This window comes from Suillus clintonianus (assembly GCF_016758775.1).
Source record: "Suillus clintonianus strain FC179 chromosome Unknown DEU56scaffold_6, whole genome shotgun sequence".
NCBI classification, from domain to species: Eukaryota; Fungi; Basidiomycota; class Agaricomycetes; order Boletales; family Suillaceae; genus Suillus; species Suillus clintonianus.
The window spans coordinates 592,717-619,986 of NW_024539230.1; the positions used below are offsets into that span (position 1 = coordinate 592,717).

Sequence of the window (27,270 nt, forward strand, 5' to 3'; positions counted from 1 at the left end):
GAGGGCACACGAACACGTTGACTGAGCGCTCTGTTGCTAGAAGGTCCGTGAGCCTTATGGAATTGGAGCTTGGTTCTAGGCCAGCACGCAAAGTAGAAAGGAAGATCACGGCAAACGGTGATAGACCGTGAGCGTTGACCTTCACGAGCGATTCTATACTACGTCACGGATGTTATGGCCGGGCTTGCATGAACATGACCCGGAATCAGATGGCAAATTTACCTGCACGTATGAATGTCCAGTCAGCTGCAGCACACGAGAAACAGGTCAAAAGGACAGAAGCGATTATCTCGTAGTCTCCCCAGGCCTATCAGTACTAGAAGGAAGAAAGTCGGTCCTTCTGTATCATCATGATTAATGGATATCTTGGCCTTTGAAATTGCGTCGAACCAATACTGTGCAATTGCCACCAGGCTGGCAGCTGCTTGACTGGAGTCAACGAGACTTATTATTGATTCAAAAGAGCAGCAAAACTAATGTAAAAAAGTTGGTTTTCTTCTATTTGGCTTTGAGGCAAATTTGGCGCGGCACAATATTATGTAATTGTCAACGCAGCAGCGTGAATTCAGCAAAAAAGACAAATCGACACAATATTTACTGGCGATAAACGATCTCGAATTCAGGAAGATGACACCATGCAATCCTTCTTGTGCCCTTTCCAGTCCTTGCGTTGACAACCCTCTGAACAATACCGCACGACCTTGCATCGGCTGCATATCAACAACGACGCAGAAGCACCTCCTGCCTTTCCACATGCAGCGCACACATGACGCACCGCTACTGCCGGCGCAGGCGTCGGTGGAGTCTTCGTCGCAATGACATCTTCTAGATCACCGACCTTTTCCAAGTATGACAGCGCGAACAGCGGACTGATCGCTGCCCTCGTCACATACGGCGCAAGCGGCCGAAGCATCGGGTATTTCTTTACAAACGCTTCTGTCCCCACCCCGGCACCGCAAGAGCAAATAGGACTCTGGTCTGGCTCTAAAGTTAGAGGGATAGCGCCTTGGACACGGTACTCGCAGTTGATCTTGTGCTCCCAGGTACGGCACCGCTCCGTTGCGGCCACAAGGAGGTGCATCCATGCCTTCCTCTCCTCGACACCCATCCCAACCATCTGCATATTGCTAGGTTTTACGTGCCCAGAAACTTTGCTGAAAGCCTCGAACTTTTCAAACGAGGGAGAAGACGGCATCACCCAAGCATCAGCGATCATGGTGTGCGACCCGACGTCCAAGCGTAGGTCCGTGATGTAGAGCATGACAAAGATCTGCGGTTCATCTTTCGCTTGGAAGGCGTGGCATAGAGGGGGGTTTCCATTCGTGAGGCCGCTTGCACTCCCAAAAATGGAATGAAGTGTGTGTTTGACATCAAGCAGTGTGGACCCTGTTGTCAATCCATAGGGGATATTTTTTTCACGCTCAGACACCATGAGGGAGAGGTGGGGGTTGATCCAGCCAAGAGCCTGTTTGTTGGCGATGCTGAAAGGCACGCATTGATCGAGATCGACTCGGTGCATGTTCCAGAGAGTAAAATCGCCTCCCTGCGGAATAACAGGGAACATGTCAATCTTGTCTGTTCCTCCAAGAGAAAGCTTCAGGGGCAAGATGACCTGCGCCGAGTCAGAAACTAGAATTTGGCGAGACAGACAGAGAGAGAGAACGCACTTCGATGTACAGCGACTTTCGCGCGACGCGGAGCTTAACTTTCTTGGCATCGACAGGAAGCGGGAAAGGCAATTGCAAAGAGTTGCCTCCAAGAACGATGGCGATCGAATGCATGGAAAGTTGATTCACAGTGGGTGTGGTACCGCTGGTCAGGGAAGCTTTCATCTCCGGTTCGACGATATCCACACGAGTGGTGAATGTCTGAGGTGTCTTGCATTCTTTGTCCAACGTGACAAATGTACGTGTACCAGACGTCTTCGTGGGACGACTGTCGATCTGCATAATCTTCTCCTCGGGACTGTCTGGGCCAGCATCAGGACGTTGTCGCAGGATGTGCACAAGTTTCTCGTCTCCCATATCCGCGCGGAATATGGAAAGGTCGAGCCCCCGCTTCATGGCGAGTGCGCAAGTCGCTAGGGTGGAGAGAACAGATAATACGACGGTTAAACGACGCTCGTTCATCAGCACAATGGACGGCACCCAGAACCACACCACTAGAGGAGAGGTCCCATACCGTCCAGTGGCGTCTTCTGTGATGGCTGCAGTTTTGCTATCACCTTGGCCGCTGATCTTAATAGCACCGAACACTGTGTTGATGCAAGAGAACGTATTCTGGGTTGTTACGCCGCTCAGGTCGCACTGCAACACAGGTGTTCCAGCCTCGTCAAGATCGGGTAAGAGCGGCTGAAGGCGATCCCGAGGAACAACGAGGACGACACAGACAGTTTGTGGGAGCGTCTTCCAATCGCGAAAGATGACAGGCCTTTCGACGCGGTGCACCTCCTGCACCTTTTGTAGAGACAGCCAAAACACAGTGTAAATGCCGAGAAGGTGCAGCTGGCAGAAGAGATCTTGGAAAAAGTTCATTCCGGTCATGAGGATAATGTCATTCTGAATCTTGCCATGAAGCATGTTCATGGTTGAATCCCACTCTGTGTTCACCCTCCTCTTGACGACACCCAACACCTCCGCGAATGAACGGCGATGGTAATGTACGACTCCACTCAACTTGATTGTCGCTGGCGACTGCTTGACCATGGCCATCTTTCGCATCACGTTCTCATGAGAAAACATGTTGAGATAGATGTTGAAGAGAACACCTGCAAGCTGCTCCGGAGCGATGTCGATGGGGCAGCTAAGATCCGTCACAAGTCTCTCAGCCCCGCCGATCAGCTTCCAGGCGAGGCGCTCATGATTCTGGATTGTATCTTGCGACAGACGCGCGATGTGCTCGTGCATGTTCGACCGGTTCGTGAACTGCGATACGAAGCACGCAGGAATCAAGCCGAGGAGCAGACCAATAGTTGCAATATCTGCACAAAGTTGTTGGGACAGCGTGTCTTCTGTGGTACTTGAAGCGAGACCTTCCGTGTACAGCGTGGTAGATGGAGTTCGCTGAAGAATGGGAGAAGTAATAGCGATGATATTCAACACGCCGACGTGATCAATAAGATTGGAAGTATCAATGACGTTGAATGTGGTCGGCGCAGGCGACTGCGTGTGACTTCTGTAACCATCAGGATCAAAAGTGATGCGCGCGTGCTTCCAAGGAGCAACAGGGAATGGTGTCGATGTCGACTTAGTGGAGTGGGAGTAGCCAAGGGCTTGGCACAAGCTGAGAGCGTCGCCCACGAAGCAACGAATCATGAGCGGGCTCGGAGAAGATGGACGTTGATTGCACACGACCTCGGAAACCGAAGTGCACCACCTCGAAAACTGCATCTTGCAGACATTTACTATGTCTTTCAGAGTACATTTCTCTGGGTGGCGAACGCTTCCGACAGGTGGTGCAAGTGCCTCTGCCAAATGAAAACAAGCGAGAGGATCCGTTCCATAGTGGACCCCAAATCTGTCACCAACCATGGAGTATGCTAAGGTCGGATTTGGATGTGACGCCTCAAAGGGTCTCTTGGGGACGGCAGAGCACATGCCTGTACCCCAGTACACGTTGTAGTGGTCACTGGCCTTCTCGAAGGCATACATCGACAATGGCCCGGCTGCGCGACTTGATGTGAACACGTGTTCAAACTTCGCCCTGCCTGCCTTGACATCAGCAGCATATGCAGATTCAAATTCTTTTGCCTGGCTAGGAGAGAAAGTAGCCGTCTTGACGTAGAGCTGCCAAAGGCGCCGCAACTCGGCGAGAGTATCTCCAGTGCACATGCGAAGGAAATGACCGTAAGGACCATTGTTCCAGCTATCCAGATCTTCGGATAGCTCGACCAACCTCCTGCACTGTGATATGAGCAGGTCACGAGAGGCTATGTCGAGGTAAAAGTGGAAAAATATGTTCCAGATTTGAGGCACTTTCTGCGCAGCGCCTTCATCGGCAAGGAGGGTGAATAAGATGACGTTACGGGCTGTTTGATACATTGGATAAGGAAGACGTCTCGAGTATCAAATTTGGGCTCACCAATGACTGCACTCTCGATGTCGCAGCAAGTGAAGTCCAGTTTTCGTGATCCTGAACACGGAACATTAGCGCACCACTCTCTCAAAATATGGCTGCTAAATGTGCGTTTACCTTGCAAGCCAGCACTGTTTGTATATACAGTATAAAGGATATGCCTCGGATCGCCGCAACCAAGAAGCAGCATGTCTGCTTTTTCAGTTGGACAAAGATCCTGTGTGAGGCAAACTGCAGGTGTATTGCCAATGGGGTAAAAGAACACTTTTCCTCGCCATATGACAGGGTGCGCCATGATCTTGGTGTCGATTTCGAGCTGGTGCCAATGCAAGACGGTGTGGGTCAAACAAACAGGTCAGGAAGGACTTGGAGCTCGAGGGTACGAGCTATAAATTTGACCGGGTGCTTCTCAGAAGGTCCGTGATTCTCATGGAGATGGGTTCTAGGGTAAGGATGATCCATATTGATTGATTCAGGACAAAGGGTAGTGCATCAGGTGAACCCTCGATTCTATACGAACGTCACTGCCGAGCTTTCACTAGTACTGTGCGTAAAACGCCGTTGGCGGATCACGAACAGATGTCAACCTGCACGTAAATGTCCAGTCAGTCAGGTAAAAACTTCAGTGAAACACGCACGAATGTAATTACATATGACAGTCTCTGAGGCATGTTGGGGGCATGGGCTCTTCAAGTTACGTACCCACTTCGTGACGTGGATTTGAGTACAAAGTCCAAATCAAGTTTATGTAATACAGGAGTCCAGCTCTATCACAAATCTATTGTACATGACTCGAGCGTCTCTTAAAAAATCAATACAGATACCTGAAGCCCTTCCTTCTTTTCACAGCCTCATCGAATGTAATGCCTTCCAATCTAGCAGCCTCCTCAATACGTTGGCGTCCAGGGCCCTCCGTGAATTTCTTCTCCTCTTGATCCATTTTCTTATTCTCGTTCATTAATATCCACCGCATTACTATCAATATATGAGTACATCAGAGTGGTCAAGTTGTGATTTTACTTACGGAAGCCCAAAACTGTGGACAAAACGAGACTGCACAATGCTATAATCATGGATTGATGGTACTGAGGCCCCCATGCGGCATTCCAGACATATGAACCCATCCTGTAAAGACTTGTAAGCAATTCGACATTTCACTGAGCATTGACCTTACATATTACCGAGGTTTCCAAACCCATTGACAAGACCCATAGCTACGGCGCGTTTTGCTGGTGGACGAGGAATGGCGTTTGAAACCCAGGTCAATGTCAAGGCAAAACCTTCCGAAAACGTGTCAAGCCTGCGTTCAGTTGTCCAATGAGCACTTACCACAGTATCCGGTGGTCATAAGGAACAAGGAAAAGTATCGTCCACCCGTAGCCATGGTGGCTAGCGAGATGATGTATCCAAGGATGACCACCCACCACCAAGTAGCGATATGGAAGAATCGCTCTCCAGACCTATCTATTCGTTTTGTTAAAATGACTGTCATGCATTACCGGGAATCAGATATACCTGCATGCCATGCGTTTAATACGCAGAGGGTTGCCGCAAACACCCATGGAGGACTCGCGATCAGACGACGATGAGCTACAACTGGGAATGTGACAACAGAATGACATGCTTACGCCGCCATCAAAAACGTAACAGTAGTGCCGTAACCAAGCGTCTGAGTCAAGCTATCCCGCTCGATGTTAGCGCAATAAATTCAAGATTGTCCACGAAGTACTTACGTGGGGAAGAAGTTGATGTAACTCAGGCCCAGAAGTTGCGAACAGCTCATAAACATGAAAATGATGGTCTTCGGATCCTTGATAGCCAGCCACAAGCCATCGTAAATGCTGTGACACCCGAACAGTGTACCAGTTAACAAAAGTGATATGGGGCAACACCTTGTCAGTAATAGGAAAGGATGGAACACGAGCTGGACTCACGTGAGGTTATCAGCGTCCTTGTCAGCCTCCCCTGCATCTTCTGCAAGGCGAACTTGAGCCAAGCGGCGTTCCGCTGCGTTAAGCCATCGAGTGTTATGGGGCTGTGTGATGTCATATCAGACCCCCGCCGAAATTCGTTCTAAAACTGTTCTGCTTACAAAATCTGGAAGAAGCCACCTGGACGAAATCGTTGCTGTCAACTTTGAGTAAGAATAGAAACATGAAGATGCGCACATGGTCAAGAAGCCAAAGAACATGGTTATCGCTCCCTATGGCGATTAAGTCAGTGATCAGCACAGAAGATCCAGGGGTAGGGTGACATATACCTCTATGTAGAACAACCTGCGGCAGACACTCCGGTCAGGGCACTGTTCCTAAGAATAAAGATTTCGTCCTACCATCTCCAGGCCGCAAGTCCCAGTACGCCTTGCATTTGCGAGAGAATTCCAGCTGCAATCAACTAAAAAGGATCGTTACCGGGCGTCAAAGTCCACTGACGACAGAAATCTCACACTTCCGAATGCATTCGAGATTAAAAGTCCACAATAGAACCAGGCTGACCGCACGGCGAGCTCCTGAATGTTGCATGAGTGGCGACTCATCATTTCAAAAACTTGGTATTAACCTTCCTGGTATACCACCGCGAGAGCAGATACATGACACCAGGATAGAATGCAGCCTGAGGAAAACCGCACTCGTTCAGCCCGCACGTGGTTATCAAAAAAGGAGGATTTTACCTCGGGAAGGCCAATGAATACACGACAAGCCATGATACCCGCAAAATTGGTTGTGACCTGTGCAGCGGTTAGCAAGCACGAGTTGCAACTTCCAACAAGGCTTACCCCAGTTAAAGCACTTGTAAGACCCCATCCAATAACGCAGGCCCCAATATAAAGTGATGGTCTGAGTTGCTTCTCCTTAGTATTGACTAGACCAAGATAATTCCAATTACAACAAACCGTGAAATATAACTCAAAATCTGTCAACAATCAAAATCAGTCTTGCATTCACAAACGATAGCACATAAACAAACCATGTTCGAGGGGATCTGGTCGCAGATAGGATGGTGAGTGAGATTACATAGGTTGTGCAGAAATTTGCTCACTTGTGCCGGGCAATAAGTGACATAAAGAATAGCCAGAATACTTTCATACTGAACGGCTAGTTAATCGAGTAAGCATGGAAACTACGGTAGTCCACTTCACTCACTTGTTATACCGAGATCTTGCTCTAAACCTTGCAACCTCGCAGCAGTAACAGCGACACGCTATGCATACGCGTGAGCACGCTGAAGTTCATAAACGGATGTTGCCCACGTCAATGTAGTTCAAAAGGTATATGACCACAGCAGTGGTCATCAGGCGGCGGTCCAATTTGCGCACCAGTGCCCGTTCTCCCGCCATTCTGGCATCTGTTGTCAATAGCCTGAAGTCATCAGTGTCATTTGACACTGCGACCACATTTTCTGTGAAGGATTCAGTTTTCTTCTCCTCCTCGATAGACATGTGGGGCAAGAAAGAGCAGTGAAATGCTACGCCTAACTCAGCGCGGTTCCAGCCACACAAACAGATGCCTTTTATACCACGGTCACTGGAGGTGTTATCGCGATGCTGATAATGAATTCAATGACACCGGGCATGTTGCTCCTCAAGTCCAAAAGCGGAAGGCAACCAGAATACCATCAGTGGAGGGGAATCTGTTTTGGCGAACGGTGGCAACATTTGGGCAGGTCCGTGGCCCAGAATCAGCTTCTATTGACATGTACAAGAATTGTCGCCGGCTTTGTATCTATATATACAATACCGGGGAGAGGGGACCAGAGCGGCATGACGAACATATTGGAGAAGGTCGATTCGCCTGGGGCAAGTCGGCAATCATGTCGCTGTGAAGACCAAAGGAACTCGTGGCACATATCTCCCGTCAGATGGATCTACATGTACATGCCGATATGGTGACCGAGGTTCATCGGTTCGAGGGGGAAAGCACGTTTCCCCACAGACGTAGGGAACACCTCGGATCGACCGGGGAAACCATTCTTTCCGAGAGCTGCGGATTTGCTTTGAAATGGTCAAGCTTGTATGCGTCCCAGATTCTTTCTGGTGCAATAAAATTTCCCAGGGGCGTGTGATTGAGCGAGCAGGTACGCTCCGACATATCTCGTGAGAAGATTTGGTGTTTGCGTAGTCTGTGTTTCGCATAATTTTATGCGTATCACACTACACGGATCTCACAGGTGTGCCACCGATGACAACATGCGCCCCGTCGGCTGAGTACAGTACGTAGACCTGAGTTTCAATAAGTGCCTGTCCCTGCGGGGTTGATCCTTCAAGACCTTTAAGGAAATGGGCGGAACAAAGATCAGACTCCTGCAGCCACCAGTGGTCAGAAGGGTATGAATTTCACCTGGGCAGGAGTCCCGTCCCGGCCAACCAGGGGCTGAAATCCTCGGATACCATCACCAGAAGTCGTACGGTTTCAGACAGACTTCATTTAAAGCTTCAAGTAGGTTGCTCGGCGTTTGAGAATTAATGATGTGTGAGCGTTGGAACCAAGTTGTCACATGAGTCGGAGTTCGAAACATCACATCGTAGTGCTGAGGACAACTTATAAGCCTCAGTATGGCTACATACATGTAAGTACTATGTAGTACTGCGACAATACACCTAGTACAGATAACGGAAGCCTTTGCGACGCTGGATTGCCTCCTCGAAGGTAATGCCTTCCAGTTTAGCAGCTTCTTCAATTCGTTGGCGTTCAGGACCGTGCATCAAATCCATCTCCTCGCGTTCCATTTGTTTGTTTTCGCGGACTAACATCCAACGGATCACTGCAAGAAAATTGAAAAACGTGGAGTGAGAGGTCACGATCGTGCAACCTACCAAAACTAAGGAAACTTGCTAGTGCAAGGGCGCACAACGCGATAATCATCGATTGATGGTACTGCGGGCTCCACTTCGAATTCCAGATGTACGAACCCATTCTAAGAACGCCGATTATCAGCGTGTGAATCAAGGGTAGCATATAAAAAGCTTACACGTTTCCCAGGTTACCAAACCCATTAACCAAACCCATTGCAACAGAACGTTTTGCAGGTGGTCGTGGAATCGCGTTAGCCACCCAGACTAATGTCAGAGTAAAACCTGGTGAATAGTCAGACCGCTGTGACTACTTTAGACAAGTAAACATACCGCAGTATCCGGTAGTCATCAGAAACAGGGAAAAGTACCTCCCGGCGGTTGCCATAGTCGACAGGGAAATGATATAACCGACCATCACCACCCACCACCAAGCCGTTTGATGGAAAAAGCGCTCCCCTGTCTTATCTATCAAGTGCAAAGAGACGCTTGAATTAGAGAAGTCCAAGGCAATGTCAAGTCAATTACCAGCATGCCAAGCTCCGATGAGGGTGCAGATAGAAGCAAAGATCCACGGAGGACTAGATAATACATTTCAGAAGTTTTTGACAAGCGAGCAACCAGCGACTTACGCAGACATTAAAAGAGTTACAGTCGTCGAATATCCGAGGGTGCTCGTAAGGCTGTTGAAGCCATCCATAAATTCATTCAAGCACACACGGTATGGTATGCTTACGTTGGGAAGAAGTTGACGAAGCTTAGACCTAGTAACTGCGAACAGCACATAAACATGAAAACTGGAACCTTAGGATCTTTGATGGCCATCTTGAATCCCTCGAATACCCTAGAAGATGTTTAGCAACATCGCATGCGTTATGCTGAAGGGTGCATACGAAGCTTCCGCAGAATCTTGATCGGCTTCGCCGGCATCTTCTGCAAGACGCGCCTGTGCCAATCGGCGCTCCGCTGGCGTCAACCATCGAGTGTTGTTCGGCTGAAAAGCGACATTAACATTCAATTATCGAGGTTGGTGATACGTCCATACATAATCGGGGAGCAGCCACCTGAATCGCGATTGAGTTAAGTGCACTGCGGCGTTTCAGTAGCGAAGTCACGTACATGGCTTGGAATCCAACAAATATTGTAATGGCGCCTTCGATATAAAAGAGCCTGTATTTTTTGAGTAAGGATTCAGAAAAATATTGCATGAAAAGATCACAAACCATCTCCATGCCGCAATGCCTAGTACACCTTGCATATTGCCGAGTATGCCTGCAGCAATCAACTAATCACCATATGATTATGTAGATTCAGAAGCACGCGTGAAAGACATACGCTACCAAAGGCATTCGATAATAAAAGTCCTGAGTACAGGATAGCAGACCTGAATGCCAATTCCTGAAACACATCAGATTGACCAACGGATACGCACGACAATCTTTTTTTGTTTACCTTTCGAGTGTACCATCGAGAAAGTAGATACATTGCACCCGGATAAAAAGCCGCCTAGTCAAACATGACATCAAGCTACGCCAGGGAAGTGTTGAAGACTGTATACCTCTGGTAGACCAATGAATATCCGGCAGGCAATGATGCCGGCAAAGTTATGCGTTACCTACGGGATATTTAAGATCGGTCAAAGCATGGGCTTTAGATCACTTACCCCAGTCAGAGCGCTTGTTACTCCCCATAGCACTACACAAGTACCGATGTAGAAGGTCGGCCTGGTACATCTCGATTTCAAAGGGAAAGTAGCATATCAATCCAGGAATACGGACCTTGTTACATAGTTGAGTAGCTTAACGGCCACATCAATTGAGTGCTGGATGCTCTAAATTGCCAGGCTTAGTACTTACCATATTGGACGGGATCTAGAGAATATTAACACGAGTTTTCCAAACATTCAATTTCCCTTGTACACATACCTGTGCTGGGCAATAAGATACATATAAGATCGCAACAACTGTGTAGTACTGGAGGTCTGGGGTGGAAAAGAATGAAGTGTAGATCAAGTGAAAAACACAATACACACCAGTCAATCCTAGGTCCGACTCTAGACCCTTCAGTCTAGCAGACGTTATCGCGACACGCTATCAAAACCGTTTGTCAGCGTCTTCCGCAGTAAACAAAGAATTGCACTCACATCAATGTAGTTCATGATGAATATAAGCACAATCGTTGGCAGCAGGCGAAAATCGAGTTTCCGCACAAGCCTCCTTTCAGCAGCCTGGCGGATCTCGGGCTGCATGATGTATTCTTCATCTTCTGTAGTGACAATGTCGACATCCCCATCGTATGATTCCTTTTTCTTCTCCTCCACGTAGTTGGACATGGTGATAGGATGAAAACAATCCACACAACCAATCCCCCTCAAAAGGACGGTGTCGGTAACCCATGACCTGAGCCTAGTCACAAGGAATGTCCAAGGCTTCTCTTCCACTAGCAGGTTGATTAATCATTTACACCAACTGTTCAACTCAAGTGGGAACTTTGTTAGATTCGGCAATGCCAGTGTCAGCGGCAAAGTGGAATTGGATGCAAGATGTCATATTACACACCATATCAGCTGGAACTTGTTTTGCTATTATTGAAGAATACTGGAAACGGAGGCCCGCACGAACAAAAGAGGCGGAGAACGTGATCGGCAACGCATGTACATACCGTGCTAAAACGATCCGTGACTGTGTTACCCCACAACTTTGAATAAATTATCAGCTCATATGACACTTCTTGATCCGCTTGAACGGAACCGTAGCAAATTAAACAAAGTCGTGCCGTAAAGTTCAGTGACTTGTTGCAATACGATGTACGCGAACCGCCTCTGTACGATTCTCCTAATAAGTCTTCAGCGACAGGGACCTTCGTACCTGCGTTTTGTTTAGGCTGGTCAGAAGATCCAGGGGGCCCCGATGTTGGCATCTCACGATGAATTTTTCGTACATAGACGGGCTATGAGAAGATGTCAGGATTGATCCGAGAGGGGTCCAGATTGTCAAAGTAAATGCAGGCTATGGAAAGTCAAGCCAAGGAGAAGGCACGATCTTGGCTTGAGAAGGACGGCCACGCTCCTCTCATCTCAGAATGAGGATCAAGGGAAGCGCTATCAGCTCACACTCTTGCCATCGAGCTTGTCCCGTGTATTACGTTCTCGATTTCCTGCAGGTCACTCTACGTTTATGAGGCTGATGGTGGAACGATCCGGATTCCGGGCGAAGGATGGTCAAAAGACTTTGCCAATGACGGGTCACGGGAACGACGAGTGTCATTCGATTAGAGCGGCGGAAAGAGCGTGGCATTTGACTCTTGAGACCGCCCAGGTTCCGCGGCTAGGTCGAGTTTCAACTGCGTACAGTTTTATCGACGCCACGGTTGTATCGGCTTTGCTCAATGGTGATGGATAGCTCGAAAAATTCATATGCGAAGCTTCTCAAGGGCTACTTCTTCGTCTTCTAGAACATGCTACTGCGTGAGCTTTCAAGGGAGCAGTGTACCAAAATAAAATCTATTTACAGGAGAGGAGTGGCATGCAATAAAAAAAGCACGAATAACCGGTTTCTAGTGGCTTACTTAGCCTTACTAGTGCTAAGTTGGTTCATGAATCATGAGTCTGACTGATTATTGAGACCTGTAACCAAACTTAGCTGGTAGTCTTGAAAACCAGAAAGTTGCTGGTGTTAAGGCCAGAGTCGTTGAGTACGACCATTGTGGACAGCTGTGGACACGGAGAGCCAGCCTGCTGCAATTGTCCACTTCTCACCAAGAGGAGTGACGAGTCACCGAGTTGGAGAAGAAAGGTAAACAAAGAGGTACAAACAGTGGCATATCACCAAGACCATGCCTGAACCTTTCCTTTCTAACGCCCCCACCAATTACGATAGTCCAACAACACCAAGAAACCTATTCGCAGATCCATGGCTCGTAAGGATAATCGCAAGCTGGCAGCATCGAAGACGCGATCAAGCACTCCGATGCACGCCATCAAGCAATCCGCAGGCTCATCTTTAAGACACAAACGCCGACTCTTGAAGCAAGAACATTTCAAGCGGGAGCGGAAGCGTCTCGCTTTCGTGGCCCAAAAGGCAAGGCGTGAACGCTGGGCTCAAGCTGCTCGTGAAACAAAACGAATTGCTCTTGGGGATGGCAAGTACGTCGAAGAGAAACTTTCTTCTACTTCTGTCTCATGTATCATTCCCCCTACCCATATCTCTCCACCTGTCTCTTGCCCTGATCACGCCTCGTCACAAGTAAACCCTTCTCAATCTCAAGAACAGCACGCCATGACCACGACGCATGTCATACATGACATATCATCCCAAATCATTTTGAGCAAGCAGGGAACAACGTTCTTCCCTCATTGCTTGCCATCTCTGGCTGACTGGCGCAAGCCTCCTATAGTCTCTCCTACCCGAACCAAGCCAACCAGCATTTCGTTTGTTGCCAGCTCTACGCTCACGGCTGCTCGGCAACTGCACGAGCGGAGACCAGACCTTACCCGTACTTCGCCGTATTCGCTCTCTACTACATCAATTGGAGTCCTTTCCTTTGCGTCACCCAAACGTCCCGGCGGAGGCTATCTACACGGCGGTAACGAGCAAGAGGAGATCCTGGCCAGGTCTTCGTCGCTTGTAGCTAGTCTTCAGGCCGACCCAGGCAAACAATTCTACACCACCCACAGGAAATTCCTTAGTGAAGACGGTGCTGGCATTCATGATCACTCCATGGTGTACAGTCCAGGCGTTGTCGCTTTTCGCCAAGATGATAGCGACGGCGCATCTCCACTCACGACTGTGTCGCCAAATGGCTTCATCTCCCCTTATCTTATTAATGTTCTCTCGGCTGTGCCTGTTAACGCAGCCGCAATACGTCAGAACTACAAAATCACTCCTTCGAACGCTCACATCTTTAAGGACGGCATACGTGACAAAATGCGAGACCGCATGGCAAGGGCACTTCGCATCTTTGAGGCACGCGGTGACCGAGCTCTCGTCCTCGGTGCGTTCGGGTGTGGTTCCAGCGAGAACAAAGTTGAAATGGTTGCGGAGATATGGGCAGACCTCCTTGTGTACGGGGAACGCGAAGAGAATCGTGAAGATGGAAAGACGACTGTTCCACGCGCGGCGTTTAAAGACTCGTTCGAAGATGTTGTGTTCGCTGTTCCCGGTAAATTATTTGAGCCCTTCAAGAAGGCGTTTGACATGAGAGTTTTCGAAGCGGAGGTGTCTCAGGCAGCCAGTGAGTAGTTTTGGAGGTTGTGCTTTATATTTGTTTTTGACGAGTTTTCCAGCCTAGTGTGCTGTCTTCATGTTCTAACACCTCTTAAGTACTGTACTAATATTTGTTACCTGTATCGTTTTATATCCTTTTCTCTTCTGTGCATTTTCTGCGTGTATCAATAGTACTATTCCAAATATGTATTGCTTTCGTCGGTTTCCGTGATGCCGGCGCATGCTGCAGGGTCGAGTACATACCAGTGTAATTTAATACGTACATGAGAATGCCCATCATGTCACCAGACCACCTTTATCAATATATAAATGTCTGCCAGTGAGTACAGGTCAAGTATTCCTGCAGTCTGCGGTGATGACGAAGCTACCACGAATCATGATATGCGGTATGATACTTTTCACCTTGAGGGGGTTGCTGCGTTACTAAACATTTGACTTACCATATGTCTAGGTAGCCCGAGGTGGTCGCACGAGGTAGTGGACCAACTGTTCAAGGACCTTGCGGAAGTAATTGTAAGAGGCAATACTGCTGAACCTCGAACGGTTGATAGACTTCTCAATATCTGACAGGTAGACGATGCACCCAATCGCGCGGAATTTTTGACGCGCTTTGCGCCAGGCGGTCCATATGAAGGCACAGTCGGTATATACAGGCGCAACATATCCGCTGCGCGGATCGGTATATATGACGCCGATCTCATCGAGCAACTCCCTTCCAGCGTGAAGTGGATTGCACACAACGGATCTGGCTATGATCTCGTCAATGTCAGAGCCTGCAAGGCCAAAGGTAACCGTCGCACCTTTTTATCACAAGGCTTACCACTTATTCCGCTCCGTTGAACGTTTTCTCTCTGTTTCATTCAGGGATCTGCGTGTCGAACACGCCTGGTGCAGTTGATGATGCGACAGCGACAACAGCATTCTATTTGGTGATCTCATGCATGCGGCACTTCTCCCTCGCCCAGCGATGTTTGCGGGCTGGGGATTGGAAGAACCCGATATCTTCTGGCGCCGCTCACAACCTTACAAATTGCACCATCGGGATTCTTGGACTCGGGGGTATCGGACTTCGTCTCGCACATCTCGTCCATGCATTTCCCATGCGGGTGCTGTACTATTCGCGGTCCAGGAACCCAGAGGCCCCTGAGTGGTGCGAGTATGTTGACAGCATGGACGAGCTTTGCGCACGGGTGGATGTGCTGAGCGTGCACGTTCCTCTTCGGTCAGATACAGTCAACCTTATCAGTGAGAAGCAGATTCGTGCTATGAAGCGCGGTAGCATTTTAGTCAATACGGCGCGGGGAAAGGTGGTTGATGAAGAGGCGCTGATACGGGCACTAGATGACGGACACGTAAGAGTTGCTCTGGTTGATATTTTGCTGGGCGTGCTGATTATTTTCTAGCTTTCGTCTGTCGGGTTGGACGTGTTCCACGACGAGCCGAATGTGAACCCAAGATTATTTGACTTTCCTCAGAATACCTTACTGCCGCACGTAGGCACACGTACGAGAGATACCGAGATGCAGATGGAGGTTCGCGCGTTTACAAATCTTAGGGACTTCTTGACGAGTGGCACGGGACGAGACCTTGTCTCTGAGTTGCAGTAATGATACTAACTCAGGCACTAATATATGGCAAGGAACCTGGCCAGCTCATCGTGAAATAAGAAGGTATGTACTGTAAGTGGAACGTTGGCTGGACTATCTGCAAAACAAAACCACGAGTGTATGAAGAGCGGGCCGGTATTCCCCACGTCGTTGTCCTGTGCAGGTTCAGATGGAGAACAGCTCCAGGTCCAGGGGTGCCAGGAGGGCTGTCGTGTCATTAGATAAGGCGACTAATTAACGTCGGGCATCCGGTCCGCGCTTCCGGATCCCTCCGTATCACCTCCTTCAACTCACTGATCAGTTGACCCACTCAATTTCGTCGTGATGAAGGGTTTAAAGTTCGAGTCTATCCTCAAACAAGCTGTCATTCCTTGGCACCCTCCTACTCGCCTCCCCCACTCCCGCTAGATACGCACGATGTCGTCTCCCCAATCCCGTGTATTGATTTGTGGTAAATCCTGATCCGTCGCGGCCACACTTTTATATACTTACAGGATCGGTACTCGCAGGAAACCTCGTTTGGGCTCATGAAGATGCCAAACAGCTTTTTGATGGGCTCGCAGATATCGTCGTACGTTTATGTCCTCCATCGGTTTTCATTCGCATTAAACACATGTCCCAGATTATGGACTCTCCAGATCGCGCAGAATTCCTCGCAGGACTGAAACCGGGAGGAAAATATGACGGAATCGTGGGCGTCTACCGGCACAACACCTCCGCTGATCGCATCGGCGTCTTTGACAAGGAGATCGTTGATGCTCTGGCTGAGACGGGCACCATCAAGTGGATCGCACATAATGGTGCAGGTTACGATCAGATCGATGTCTTTAGATGCGCAGAAAAAGGTAAATGAACCACGCTTTCATTCCGTGCATCTGTTGGGATCTGCCGCCGGTTATATTTCATGTGCTTACACCCGATCTAGGCATCAGCGTGTCCAATACTCCTGGTGCTGTTGATGATGCGACTGCCACTACGGCGCTGTACCTTGTCATTTCTTGCCTCAGAAACTACGCTTGGGCCGAACAATCCCTTCGCCAAGGGACGTTCAAAACAGTCCTCGATTCTGGGCGGGCTCGCGATGTTACGGGACGCACGCTGGGTATCTTGGGCCTCGGCGGTATTGGCCTTAGGCTTGCTCATCTAGTCCACGCATTCCCCATGCGGGTCGTCTATTACTCGAGGAACAAGTCTGCCGATGCACCAGAGTGGTGCGAGTACGTTGACAGCCTGGAAGGGCTCTGTCAAGAAAGTGATGTTCTGAGCTTGCATGTTCCTTTACGCGACGAGACAGTCCATCTGGTGGGTGAGAAGCAGATTCGGGCGATGAAGAAGGGCAGCATCATCGTGAACACCGCGCGTGGAAAGGTTGTTGACGAGGAGGCTATGATTCGCGCTCTTGAAGATGGTCATGTGCGTCATAATTATATTTTATTCTCTTCGCCTTTTAATTATCTACAACCGGAGCAGCTCTCGTCCGTTGGTCTGGACGTGTACCCAAACGAGCCGTTCGTGAATCCGCGTTTACTCGAATTCCCGCAAAACGTACTCCTCCCTCACATGGGGACAGAGAACCAGGATTCCCAGCGCGGCATGGAGGTTCGTGCGCTCACTAACTTGAGAGACTTCCTTCGCGATGGGCAAGGAAAGGATCTGGTCCCCGAGATGCGGAGTAAATTGTGATAGTGAAAGATAGTGCATATAGTATATCCAACTAGCTAACGGCTCACCCTGGGCATATGGGCGGCGTTACGAAAATTCCATCAGACTTGTGGATGTATTCTTTTGAAGGATCCTTTTGGATATGTACGGCTGGGGGACAAAATTGAGTTATCGTTATCTGGCCCCAACTGGTCGTAAATAGAGAGGCAAATGGAGGATATCTAGGCGCCCTACCGAGCATGCACTATAGCGCTGAGCACTAGGTGATTCCTCTTCGAAAGGGAAGGTTGATGCATGTATTAAGAGTGAGATACGTACATAGCGTCGATCAATGATAATCATTACGCTAATAAGAGGGCGTAATGAAAGGCCTAGATTAGCTAGGGCATAGGCAAAGGAAGACCGTTGGCTTCTGAAGATTAGTTAATACTAAGGCGCCCGTCGCTGAGCGCTGAATCCCAGTGATCCGACGAGTCTCGCTGAACGTTACAGCCTTCACGTCAGGTGATGACTCTTCCCGTCTGCCTGATCATGGGTCCTAAAGAGTTGCTGAGAGCTATCGAAATATCGAGCGGTTGGCCTAGTGGAGATCATCCAAACTTTTCGGTGGATCGTTAGTACTGTCCAATAAAACAAAGAGTTCGAGAGCGTCGACTGGACGAGGCGAATTAACCTCACGCTTGGCAGCGCTTGCTTAATGGTTCCCCATGGTCATGGCGATGATAATAAAAGAAGTTGACAGATATCGTAAAAGCCGTTGTCGTTATCAGTCCTGCCGCTGTTGATCGCGATTCGTTGCACAAGTACAAGGTCCTTCGTATAAACGCGTGCTTGGGAGTGAAGATGATAGATAGATAGATATTAGCACGACGAGTACCATAGCTAATATCTAAAAGTCTGATGCCGAGACCAGATCAATGACAGACTTCGGAGAGTGAAGTGCGAACGACTAGAAAGAGGAGGAGACTTGGAACGAATCAGCGAAAGTGAAGGCTTGAATGTTTTGATTCGTTTTTGTGTGTGGGAAGGTCTGGCTTTGCCAGACCTTCGCGAGAGGGCGAGAGTCTGTGCGCAGCGCGTGAATCCCAAGAAAGCCGAGAGCAGTGGCTTTGGCGAGAATTGGGATTGACGGAATGAGACCTTCGGAGCGTGATTGATGCGAAACGCGCGCGGACCGAGAAATCCGAAGAGAACACGAATACAGACCAAAACACGCTAGAGTATATAGATAGGGAGGTGGGTAGGGTGAACAAAATTTGGTGAGCGACTCGCAAATGGAGATGGACGCAGAGAAGAAGAGGAATGAGGCGTCGATTCTCAAAATCTCGTCCTTAAGTGAGGAGCGAGCTGGATGTGTGCTTAACTCTCAGAGAAGCACACGGATGGAGAATCTTCACGTGCACGCTTACGAAGGCAGAGTTTCGCGCGTCAACACTCGCAAGCTCGCGATCCGCTAGAAACGTGCACCTTCGTATAAACGCGTGCTTGGGAGTGAAGATGATAGATAGATAGATATTAGCACGACGAGTACCATAGCTAATATCTAAAAGTCTGATGCCGAGACCAGATCAATGACAGACTTCGGAGAGTGAAGTGCGAACGACTAGAAAGAGGAGGAGACTTGGAACGAATCAGCGAAAGTGAAGGCTTGAATGTTTTGATTCGTTTTTGTGTGTGGGAAGGTCTGGCTTTGCCAGACCTTCGCGAGAGGGCGAGAGTCTGTGCGCAGCGCGTGAATCCCAAGAAAGCCGAGAGCAGTGGCTTTGGCGAGAATTGGGATTGACGGAATGAGACCTTCGGAGCGTGATTGATGCGAAACGCGCGCGGACCGAGAAATCCGAAGAGAACACGAATACAGACCATACCAGAGTGAAGCTCACCGCTGCGAGTGGTCCTTCGGACCCGACCCACACACTTACAGCTGAACGACGAATGAAAGCAATTATGCATTTGATCAGACACAACTATGGCCCGTAAGATAAGAGACGTGGATGGATAGATGAAGGCAGGTATTAAGATGGTGGAGCCTGGATGGAACGAGAAGGATGATGACGACGTGTGAAGGAGTCCATGGTTCTGTCGAGGTCAAGTAAACGCTGAGTATTAGCTGATGATGCGATGAAGAGCGGCAAGATCATGTCTATGCGACGCCAGTAGTCTAAGAACGCGTCCGACGACCATCTCCCCTGTGTGGCTACGATATCTGGATGTGTGCCTTGTAGCAGCAACTCTGTGGTGCCGCCAATGCGAAAGGCATGACCCGGGAGGTTAGGAAAACCCTGCGAGACCCAAATCTCATTGCAACGTGCGAGGAATAAGGGGCGGGTCATGGGAGACCATCCCGAGTCTTTTTGATATGCGAAGAGAGGAGCATGTTCGGGGATGTCAGCGTTGATAAGAAGATGATGTTCCAGCGCCGCTAGGGGACACGTGCGATGGTCTCGCTCAGTGATGGAAATGTCCGCGCCTTGTTCCTTGGTAGTCTTGGACCAGGGGATGTGAAGTATGGCAGCGCGGGATTGAGCTTGATTCGGTAACGTGAAGGGGATGATGGGCGTGATACTACGAGATACGTGCTTAAAGGGATCGAAGACATTAGGGCTCGTGATAATAAGTTCACCGAGTCTATGAAAGATGTGAGAGGGTGATAGAGAGAATATGACTAGATGGTGCGCACCGACAGCAGCACCAAAAAGAGATTAAAGCAACTGCGCTGACAGCAGCGTCAAAAGGGAGAGTAAGATCAAGATGATCAAAAAGGATGCACAGCGCATCAATGGTGACGGGAGGACGTTTAGCTCGACGGGAGGAGGCTGGTACCATCTTAGCGAAGCCACGTCTGGCGTGATGGAGAAGCGGGGTAGATTGCCATGACGCTCCATTGATGACATGCCAGAATTGAAGACCTGCTAGCCAATTGTTGAGCGTCTTATCTGAAGTAGTACCGGCGAAGGCTGCTGCAAATTGAGCAACTAAGGTGTCAGGGGCAGGCATACGCTCTGCTTCAGGAATATTGATGGAATCGCAGAACTGAGTGAAGCGAAGAAGTCCCGCGCCGTAGTTGCTGCGCGTGTCAGCGTCGAGAGAACGAACCATGACCTAGCGAGTCAGAGTGTTGAGTAAAGAGATGATGGAGAGTGTACGCGAGAAGGCGTACTTGAAAGAGACGAAAAAGAGAAGACTCAGGATATTTCTGCTCGAGAGCAGCTTGCCAGTCCAGACCTGCTGGAGTGGACCAAAGAAGAAGTCGGTCACTCGCGAGAACGTGAGGCCTATGAGCAGACGGGGTGATGGTAGAGCTCGCCCGAGGGGCGCGAGGATGACGAGGGCGAGATTGCTGAAGAGACTGTGAGACGGAATTGCGAATAGATGAGGGGGGGTGAGTAGCCCAGAAGGAGGCAGCAGCCGCTTCCGTGTCGACGCCCTGCATGACACGGCGGTATAGTTCGCTCTCATTCATGGACGAAGAAAGAGGAGATTTCTGAGGGGAGAGATGGGGGAGATGTGAGACGCAAGTGGGTTGATGGAAATATACCTCGGGAAATGGGATCCGCGAGGTTAGTTGCTGTGTGCACGTAAACTAAGGAGAGTGATAAGCGAGATTCTCGCAGGAGAGCCTCGGAACGGCGAATCGCCAGATTAATCATATAGTTGGCGCATCTCCCTTTGCGGAAGGCAGCGATTACTCCCTGGTTGTCGCTCCTGATCAGCACATCTGAATCTCGGATCTTCTTTGCGTGTAGTAGGCGAACTGCAAGTTCTATGGCTGTGGCCTCTAGCCATCCGATATCTCGCGAAGGACCACGCCACGTGTCTGTCGTGGGCCAAAAGGCCCAGCGAGCGTTCCAGAGAATGCCGATGCCTGCGCTGGTGGATGCGTCCACCCAGATCCCGAAATCCTTGGTAGGAGGAAGAGGAGAGAGGTCGAGTGGTGTGGGCGGTGTGATAAGAGTCTGAAGCCACCACTTGAGGTCTGATCTGGTGGATCTGCTGATGTATCGAGGGACGAAGTCGGTCGTGTAAGAGGCGATGTCAGCGTATAGATTGGAGAGGTAGGATCTGCCGTGGGGGTAGGCGAAGGAGGAGTGGTTGAGGAAGCCAGCGATGCGTTCGAGGTCGCGCTTCGGAACTTTTGAGTCTCGATGATGCGTGAGGATGTGTGAAAGACGATCGATATATTTCAGGCGTTTGCGCTCCAACAAAACGACTGTCTTGTTAGGAAGATCCCAGAAGAAGCCGACGTAAATGCCGGTGTCTTCGAATGGTTGACCCTTGTCTCCATGCCATGGCACTTTGGCGGGAGAGATGAGCGATTTGGCGTGAGAGAGATCATAATCATAGCGGTATACTTCACCATTGCAAATACCCAGAAACAAGCCGTGAGGTGAGGGGAAGCGAAAGAGACCGACGTCATCTACCCATTTCTTCGAGGGCTTGACTTTCAGTTCTCGCCAGATGTGGACCGTCGCGTCAGCGACTTCTCCTTGGAGGCCTGCCGCTGAAGCTAAGCCAAATGGGATGTTATGATCGATATAGAGTTTACCGTCATGGTAAACTATAAGATAGCGCTTATGTTCGGGCGCGCACGGGATACCACGATACGCCGCCTCGATGTCTAGCGTTGCGAGTTGTGCGCCTGGAGGGGCGTTGCGAATCTGAGATGTGAGAGTGAGATGATGGAGTAATTGAGGGTGCGTCTGGTGCACGAGGTAGTATGAGAGGAAGCGAGAGATACGTACGATATCTGCAAATTCCGCAGCAGTACCCCATTCGGTGGGATAGTCTGCAGCATCTATCTCGTCATTCACCGAAAAACCCATGGAGCCGCTGTATGAAAGATGTCGGCAGACACGATATTTGTCTGACGCGCCGTTGATGCCCTGTTTGACGACTACTTGCAGGGGTGAGGAGCGGAAATGTCCAATTTTGGCGAAGAGTTCTTGATGAGTGTATGGACCAGAGTATCGTCCTTTCGCAAGTTCTTCTGCGACGTAGTCGTCGCAAACACTTTTGAAAACGTTAGCGCCGGGAAGATTAGATGGAGTATAAGTATGCGTAAGTGGAGAGAGCTCGTGTCCGATGCGAAAGCCATTGCGAAGTTTGTATGTGAGTTCTGGAAATTGCGATGTGAGGCCAGTGCGTGCAAGAAGCGTGTCAAAACCATCGGGAGAGTACGGCGTATTAATGTAAGAGTATTCGAAGTCACTATCATAGGGTGAAGGGATATGTTGCAATTGATCGTGATACACGTGTCGAGTCGAAGGAGATGAAGAGAGAGGAGTGTCTGTGGGGCACAACAAGAAAGAATCCTCTTCGGGAGGATCAAATGCAAGCTCGCGAAAGAGCGCTGTGCTCTGCTCGTCCGCAGAAGGAGCAGAGGTGCTGCTCGAGATGCTCTCGCTTGCAGGGGCGTCTGGGGTTGTTGAGATTGTAGGTGACGCATAGCTGGGAGCCGTTGGAGCGTCTGCAAAGAGAGCCGTCCGCGTACTTGGCATAAGTTTGAGTGCCCTTCGCGGAGTTGTCTTCTGAACATGCTGAAAAACGATGCCCTGTGCGCCCACAGATGATGCACATGGGGTCCGTCGTCTTCGAGGATTTGTCCCGAAAGGACTGCGCATCAGCGTCCGGAGATTTCTTGGCCAAGGACTTGGAGCCCTCGCGATTGTATGGTTCGAAGCGAGAGGGGACAGAGTGAGTATGACGATCGGGGAGAGAGGAGCGGGACATGACTGCCTGCTGACGAAAAAGAACATCTTGCATTGTCTCATATTTCTTCTTCTGCAGACGGTGATCCCATTCCCGCTGGTCGTGTTGATGTGGGCGAAGAGCGTAGTTTTGTCGTGTCTCCACGTCAAACTCGATGATGGCACGAAAGTTCTTTCGTACCGCGTCATCCTTGGATAGCGTAGTGAAGTGATCAGTCCAACGCTTGTGGGAGGAGGGGTCACCGATGTCCTTGATCCAGGTGAGATAGCGCTGGTATGCCTCTTGCCACGAGAGTGGGTCAAGCTCCAGTTCGTTGTCAAATTGAGAGAGGTCGAGGAGATGATGTGATGTGCCGTCCACGTGGATTTTGGATCGTTTGAGAGAATGACCTTCGCGATGGAGGCGTTCGGTGTTGAGATTGGTGAAGAGAGTAAGAGGACAATATTGACCAGCGTTCAGAAGGTCTTGGATAAAGCTATGTATGCCGAAGTTGTACGTGGAGTCTAGGCCAGAACCGGAAGGAAGTTCTTTTGATGAATCAAAAAGAACCCTCGATAGTGACGTAACGTTGGGCCTGATTGTTGTCTTGGGCGTGATGATGGTAGAACCTTGATTCTGTGAGGTAGGAGATAATTGCGCGAAGGCCGAGATCCACTGCTGGAGAGCTGTGCCGGTGGGCCTGGGAGGTATGGGAATGAGGAGTTCGTCGATAGGAACGTTAGATTCCCCGTTGTCCCTGCGTTGTTGAAGGACCTGATTGTCGGCGATGCGTCTAGCATTATCGGCTAGAATCTGCTCATGCGACATGTGCATGGCCGATGAGGAGGCCGAGGTAGTAATGTTGACGGCAGGAGTAGTCGAAGTATTGCCTGTTGAGGCAGTTGCGGTTTGTGCGGTGGAGGAACCGGTAACAGGAGTGATATAAGCCATGCCGTATATGAGAGGTGTCTGTGTTGGAGTCGTGAACAAAATTTGGTGAGCGACTCGCAAATGGAGATGGACGCAGAGAAGAAGAGGAATGAGGCGTCGATTCTCAAAATCTCGTCCTTAAGTGAGGAGCGAGCTGGATGTGTGCTTAACTCTCAGAGAAGCACACGGATGGAGAATCTTCACGTGCACGCTTACGAAGGCAGAGTTTCGCGCGTCAACACTCGCAAGCTCGCGATCCGCTAGAAACGTGCATCTTTGCACTAGTGTAGTGCTATCCCAAACGGGAACCCTTTTATCACGGAGCTCTAGTTGGTAAAGCAGCCCCAGTTTCACTCCCACCCTGAGCACAACGAACAACACGATGACGGACACCATTTACACGTCGTCCTACCCGTCTGTCCCTATCTGTCGTCGTTCTATCTTCACTCATATTCTTGGTGTCTCCCCGTCTTCTCCAGGCACAGTCGGTGGCTTCCCTGCCTCATCTCCCGCGTTCATAGATGCCCTTTCCGGTACAACAATTTCTCGAGGAAAACTTCGCTCATATGCTCTTCAGTTTGCATTCTCTCTTCACAATCTTCCATCACCGTTGGAGAACCGCACAAAGACAGTACTCATTTTCTCTCCCAATTCAATCACATGGCCTGTCATGATGCTTGGCGCGGTGGCCGCTGGCTTCAGCGCGACGCTTGCAAACAGCGCATACACGCCAGATGAACTTAAATATCAATACATTGACGCAGGAGCTCATCTGATATTCGTCCACCCTTCGCTGGTTGGCACAGCCCGGACTATGCTAAGATCCCTTGGGTGCTCTGAGCAGGACATACGGAGCCGTGTCATCGTGGCTGGAGCTCATTGGGTCACGGGTGCTAAAGACGCATCTGTCCCGGATGCCGAGCTGAAAGGCCTTATGACTATAGCTCAATTACTTGAACGCGGCGAGCTCAAAGAAGAAGTCAGCTTCGACGGCGAACGCTCAAATGAAACCGTATATCTCTGTTACTCTTCTGGCACAACAGGTCAACCAAAGGGTGTCGAGACCACACATTACAATCTCATATCTGTCCTCGAGATAATCAAACCTGTCTGGCCTCAATCCAAGCCATGCCTTACTCCCTTCATTCCTGAACAAGGCGGTGTAGACGTGCTCTTTGGGTGTCTGCCCTTTTACCACATTTATGGCGGAGTCAAGCTTCTCCATATGCCGTTATTCCTAGGCGCACCTGCGGTTGTCATGGCAGGGTTTGACCCCGATGACTTCTGTGCCGCAATCGCAAGATACCGCGTGACGGTTGGCTTTGTAGTCCCTCCGATGCTAGTAGTATTTGCGAGACACCCAGGCAGGTCTTCCTCCTCATCCTTTCCTACGCCAAAACTTGGATTTTCAGTCTTACTGCGTATGGTACGCACAGACCGACCTATCTCGTATCATTGTAAAACGCCAACTCTCTTCATGGATTCTACTCCTTTTGGGGTCTGTTGTGTGCGCATATACCCATTCGTCACTTTCCCTCATCATTTATCTTATTTCTAACTTCTGACACAATCCTACCTTCAGCTATTCAGAAACATGACCTCACCTCCCTCGAGATTCTCTTCTCAGGTGCCGCACCCCTTGGCGCTGAGCTTGTCTCAACCGTGATGAAGCGCATGAAAGGCATTGGTGCAAATGTGAATATTCCTCAAGGTGTGTTTTCGTCTCTCTCAATTCACTTCCTGGGAGTGCTAGGTCTCTAATATTTGTATAGGTTATGGCCTTACAGAAACCTCACCGACGGTGTTCCTTCTCCCTATTCCCGACGCCAGCAGTCATATCGGAGCGGCAGGAGTACTACTTCCAAACTTGGAGGTCAGGCTGGTTGGCGAGGCTGAAGGCGAAGTTCGTACTCCTGTTCTTGCGCTCATCTAGCGAAGTCAACGATCAAATCTACAGGCACACACGGATATCCCAGGCGCGGGTGAAGTATGGGTGAGAGGGCCGACGATCATGAAGGTACTCTACATGCCAACATCCTTCAAACCAGTCTGATCACGCTTTTCGCAACAGGGATACCTGAACAACCCCAGCGCGACCGCTGAAGCTATTACGCCTGATGGGTGGTTCAAGACTGGTGACATTGGTGTGCGGGACAAGGATGGGTTTTTCACAATTGTGGACCGGAGAAAGGAGTTGATCAAATATAAGGTGAGTTTCCTGTTGCAATGCGTCTGGTTGTCGTTTCTCATCTGGCCACGCACACAGGGCTTCCAAGGTGACCTTACATCGAAAGCATTTCAGTTTGATTGTCTAACTGATAAACTAATGTTTCAGTCGCTCCCGCCGAGCTGGAGTCAGTGCTGTTGCAGCATGCCGAGGTCGCAGACGCAGCCGTAATTGGGATTGAGAGTAAGGAGGAAGCAACGGAATTGCCTCGGTGAGCCCATGAACATTTTCGCGTGAATCAAACTTATAGCTTCTCGCTCTACAGCGCGTATATAACGCCCTCTCGCCCGCTTTCCTCTCAAGAAGCGTCTTCATTCGCACTGGGCGTCCAAGACTGGGTTTCACGACGTGTGGCACCGCACAAACGGCTGAGAGGAGGGGTTGTCATCATCGACAAGGTGCCGAAAAGGTCCGTACACACCGCTGCCTTTTCACTCTGTTGTCTGGCTGATGAGGTGAAATCATAGTGCTGCTGGAAAGATCCTTCGTCGTGAACTTCGCGAGCGCGCGAAGACAGATGTCGCGGAGGGACAACTGATACCTCGTGCAAAGCTCTAGTCCTAGAATGGGGTGACCGACGCCACTGCTTGCGGGGCAGGGCGAACCTATGATACCAAAGGGCTCTAGAGAATGCCCATTTAGCGCTGCTGCTAACTTACAGACTCCTTCGAATCTTTATTGTATGTTTATCATTGGTTTTTACTGCTGGCGCTCGAGTACATTATATCATCACGTATATACAACCTCTAGCTCGTCTTTGCTCATGTGGAAGTACTTGTGTTTTCGTTCTTCTGTCCGAAACTCCCAGATTGGTTTGATTGACTGATATCGTCAGTTGATGCCACGTCCTCGCTCTAGTGGTGTTCAATTCGACTGGTAATCATTGTAGAACGGAAAGACTTTCTTGATCATCGACAGACGGAGGCAGAAATACTGAGAGGGGGTGACTCGGGAGCCTACACGAATAAAGTGAGGTGAGTGCGTGTCGACCTTCAGAGGCTTTCTTTGCTTGCTTATCAACTTCTTCGTTACCGAGTGGGCCTTCATCATGCAACGGAATCTGTCTGCCAA

General features: G+C 49.7%; 7 protein-coding genes across 7 annotated transcripts; 3 read left to right on the plus strand and 4 right to left on the minus strand.

Annotated features, from left to right (window-relative positions):
• Positions 1-547: 547 nt before the first annotated feature.
• Positions 548-4,820, minus strand: DEU56DRAFT_774747 (uncharacterized protein). Its single transcript, XM_041351634.1, has 5 exons — positions 4,713-4,820; positions 4,192-4,661; positions 4,081-4,131; positions 1,668-4,027; positions 548-1,612 (listed from the first exon to the last, which is right to left on the minus strand). The coding sequence occupies exons 2-5, from the start codon at positions 4,367-4,369 to the stop codon at positions 620-622; spliced, it is 3,582 nt and encodes a 1,193-aa protein (XP_041213817.1). The 5' UTR covers positions 4,370-4,661; positions 4,713-4,820; the 3' UTR covers positions 548-619.
• On the minus strand, positions 4,812-7,718 carry DEU56DRAFT_774758 (major facilitator superfamily domain-containing protein). The gene is made up of 21 exons (XM_041351635.1): positions 7,325-7,718; positions 7,218-7,275; positions 7,114-7,169; positions 7,042-7,056; positions 6,968-6,987; positions 6,851-6,911; positions 6,746-6,802; positions 6,634-6,687; positions 6,521-6,583; positions 6,407-6,468; positions 6,335-6,350; positions 6,243-6,277; positions 6,167-6,185; positions 6,009-6,109; positions 5,808-5,915; positions 5,703-5,753; positions 5,590-5,642; positions 5,404-5,538; positions 5,249-5,354; positions 5,099-5,199; positions 4,812-5,049 (listed from the first exon to the last, which is right to left on the minus strand). The coding sequence occupies exons 1-21, from the start codon at positions 7,511-7,513 to the stop codon at positions 4,886-4,888; spliced, it is 1,524 nt and encodes a 507-aa protein (XP_041213818.1). The 5' UTR covers positions 7,514-7,718; the 3' UTR covers positions 4,812-4,885.
• An 862-nt stretch (positions 7,719-8,580) lies between these two features.
• Positions 8,581-11,275, minus strand: DEU56DRAFT_480870 (major facilitator superfamily domain-containing protein). Its single transcript, XM_041346431.1, has 20 exons — positions 11,007-11,275; positions 10,896-10,953; positions 10,789-10,844; positions 10,720-10,734; positions 10,642-10,661; positions 10,527-10,587; positions 10,422-10,478; positions 10,316-10,369; positions 10,199-10,261; positions 10,087-10,148; positions 9,983-10,033; positions 9,909-9,927; positions 9,757-9,857; positions 9,600-9,707; positions 9,496-9,546; positions 9,392-9,444; positions 9,197-9,331; positions 9,043-9,148; positions 8,888-8,988; positions 8,581-8,835 (listed from the first exon to the last, which is right to left on the minus strand). Exons 1-20 carry the CDS (start codon positions 11,193-11,195, stop codon positions 8,672-8,674), a joined length of 1,524 nt encoding a protein of 507 aa, XP_041213819.1. The 5' UTR covers positions 11,196-11,275; the 3' UTR covers positions 8,581-8,671.
• Positions 11,276-13,140: 1,865 nt separating this feature from the next.
• DEU56DRAFT_868731 (uncharacterized protein) lies at positions 13,141-14,103 on the plus strand (the record flags this gene model as incomplete). Its single annotated transcript, XM_041355513.1, has 1 exon — positions 13,141-14,103. One exon carries the CDS (start codon positions 13,141-13,143, stop codon positions 14,101-14,103), a length of 963 nt encoding a protein of 320 aa, XP_041213820.1.
• A 1,910-nt stretch (positions 14,104-16,013) lies between these two features.
• Positions 16,014-17,400, plus strand: DEU56DRAFT_480804 (D-isomer specific 2-hydroxyacid dehydrogenase). The gene is made up of 5 exons (XM_041346430.1): positions 16,014-16,146; positions 16,205-16,266; positions 16,318-16,540; positions 16,621-17,108; positions 17,166-17,400. The coding sequence occupies exons 1-5, from the start codon at positions 16,113-16,115 to the stop codon at positions 17,376-17,378; spliced, it is 1,020 nt and encodes a 339-aa protein (XP_041213821.1). The 5' UTR covers positions 16,014-16,112; the 3' UTR covers positions 17,379-17,400.
• A 5,777-nt stretch (positions 17,401-23,177) lies between these two features.
• On the minus strand, positions 23,178-23,726 carry DEU56DRAFT_707195 (uncharacterized protein; the record flags this gene model as incomplete). Its single annotated transcript, XM_041347435.1, has 1 exon — positions 23,178-23,726. A coding segment is annotated over one exon (549 nt), but the record flags the coding sequence as incomplete, so codon positions are not given.
• A 492-nt stretch (positions 23,727-24,218) lies between these two features.
• DEU56DRAFT_774797 (AMP binding protein) lies at positions 24,219-26,988 on the plus strand. The gene is made up of 9 exons (XM_041351636.1): positions 24,219-25,336; positions 25,555-25,683; positions 25,745-25,875; positions 25,930-25,989; positions 26,044-26,181; positions 26,239-26,248; positions 26,308-26,410; positions 26,465-26,608; positions 26,667-26,988. Exons 1-9 carry the CDS (start codon positions 24,355-24,357, stop codon positions 26,755-26,757), a joined length of 1,788 nt encoding a protein of 595 aa, XP_041213823.1. The 5' UTR covers positions 24,219-24,354; the 3' UTR covers positions 26,758-26,988.
• Positions 26,989-27,270: the final 282 nt, after the last annotated feature.

What these genes read in the sequence shown, in the direction of transcription:
- DEU56DRAFT_774747 (XM_041351634.1), bottom strand. Translation starts at nt 4,369, where the DNA reads ATGGCGCACCCTGTCATATGGCGAGGAAAAGTGTTCTTTTACCCCATT. An exon ending in AAACAGTGCTGGCTTGCAAG is followed by an intron (nt 4,132 to 4,191) that starts GTAAACGCACAT and finishes TTCCGTGTTCAG; the next exon opens with GATCACGAAAACTGGACTTC. An exon ending in GAAAGTCGCTGTACATCGAA is followed by an intron (nt 1,613 to 1,667) that starts GTGCGTTCTCTC and finishes GACTCGGCGCAG; the next exon opens with GTCATCTTGCCCCTGAAGCT.
- DEU56DRAFT_774758 (XM_041351635.1), bottom strand. Translation starts at nt 7,513, where the DNA reads ATGTCTATCGAGGAGGAGAAGAAAACTGAATCCTTCACAGAAAATGTG. An exon ending in ATTTTGAGTTATATTTCACG is followed by an intron (nt 6,912 to 6,967) that starts GTTTGTTGTAAT and finishes GAAGCAACTCAG; the next exon opens with ACCATCACTTTATATTGGGG. An exon ending in ATTAAACGCATGGCATGCAG is followed by an intron (nt 5,539 to 5,589) that starts GTATATCTGATT and finishes CAAAACGAATAG; the next exon opens with ATAGGTCTGGAGAGCGATTC.
- DEU56DRAFT_480870 (XM_041346431.1), bottom strand. Translation starts at nt 11,195, where the DNA reads ATGTCCAACTACGTGGAGGAGAAGAAAAAGGAATCATACGATGGGGAT. An exon ending in GTCGGACCTAGGATTGACTG is followed by an intron (nt 10,845 to 10,895) that starts GTGTGTATTGTG and finishes TTTCCACCCCAG; the next exon opens with ACCTCCAGTACTACACAGTT. An exon ending in CTACTCAACTATGTAACAAG is followed by an intron (nt 10,588 to 10,641) that starts GTCCGTATTCCT and finishes GAGATGTACCAG; the next exon opens with GCCGACCTTCTACATCGGTA.
- DEU56DRAFT_480804 (XM_041346430.1), top strand. Translation starts at nt 16,113, where the DNA reads ATGTCGTCTCCCCAATCCCGTGTATTGATTTGTG. An exon ending in ATGGGCTCGCAGATATCGTC is followed by an intron (nt 16,267 to 16,317) that starts GTACGTTTATGT and finishes CACATGTCCCAG; the next exon opens with ATTATGGACTCTCCAGATCG. An exon ending in CTTTAGATGCGCAGAAAAAG is followed by an intron (nt 16,541 to 16,620) that starts GTAAATGAACCA and finishes CACCCGATCTAG; the next exon opens with GCATCAGCGTGTCCAATACT.
- DEU56DRAFT_774797 (XM_041351636.1), top strand. Translation starts at nt 24,355, where the DNA reads ATGACGGACACCATTTACACGTCGTCCTACCCGTCTGTCCCTATCTGT. An exon ending in AGTATTTGCGAGACACCCAG is followed by an intron (nt 25,337 to 25,554) that starts GCAGGTCTTCCT and finishes TCCTACCTTCAG; the next exon opens with CTATTCAGAAACATGACCTC. An exon ending in ATCGACAAGGTGCCGAAAAG is followed by an intron (nt 26,609 to 26,666) that starts GTCCGTACACAC and finishes GTGAAATCATAG; the next exon opens with TGCTGCTGGAAAGATCCTTC.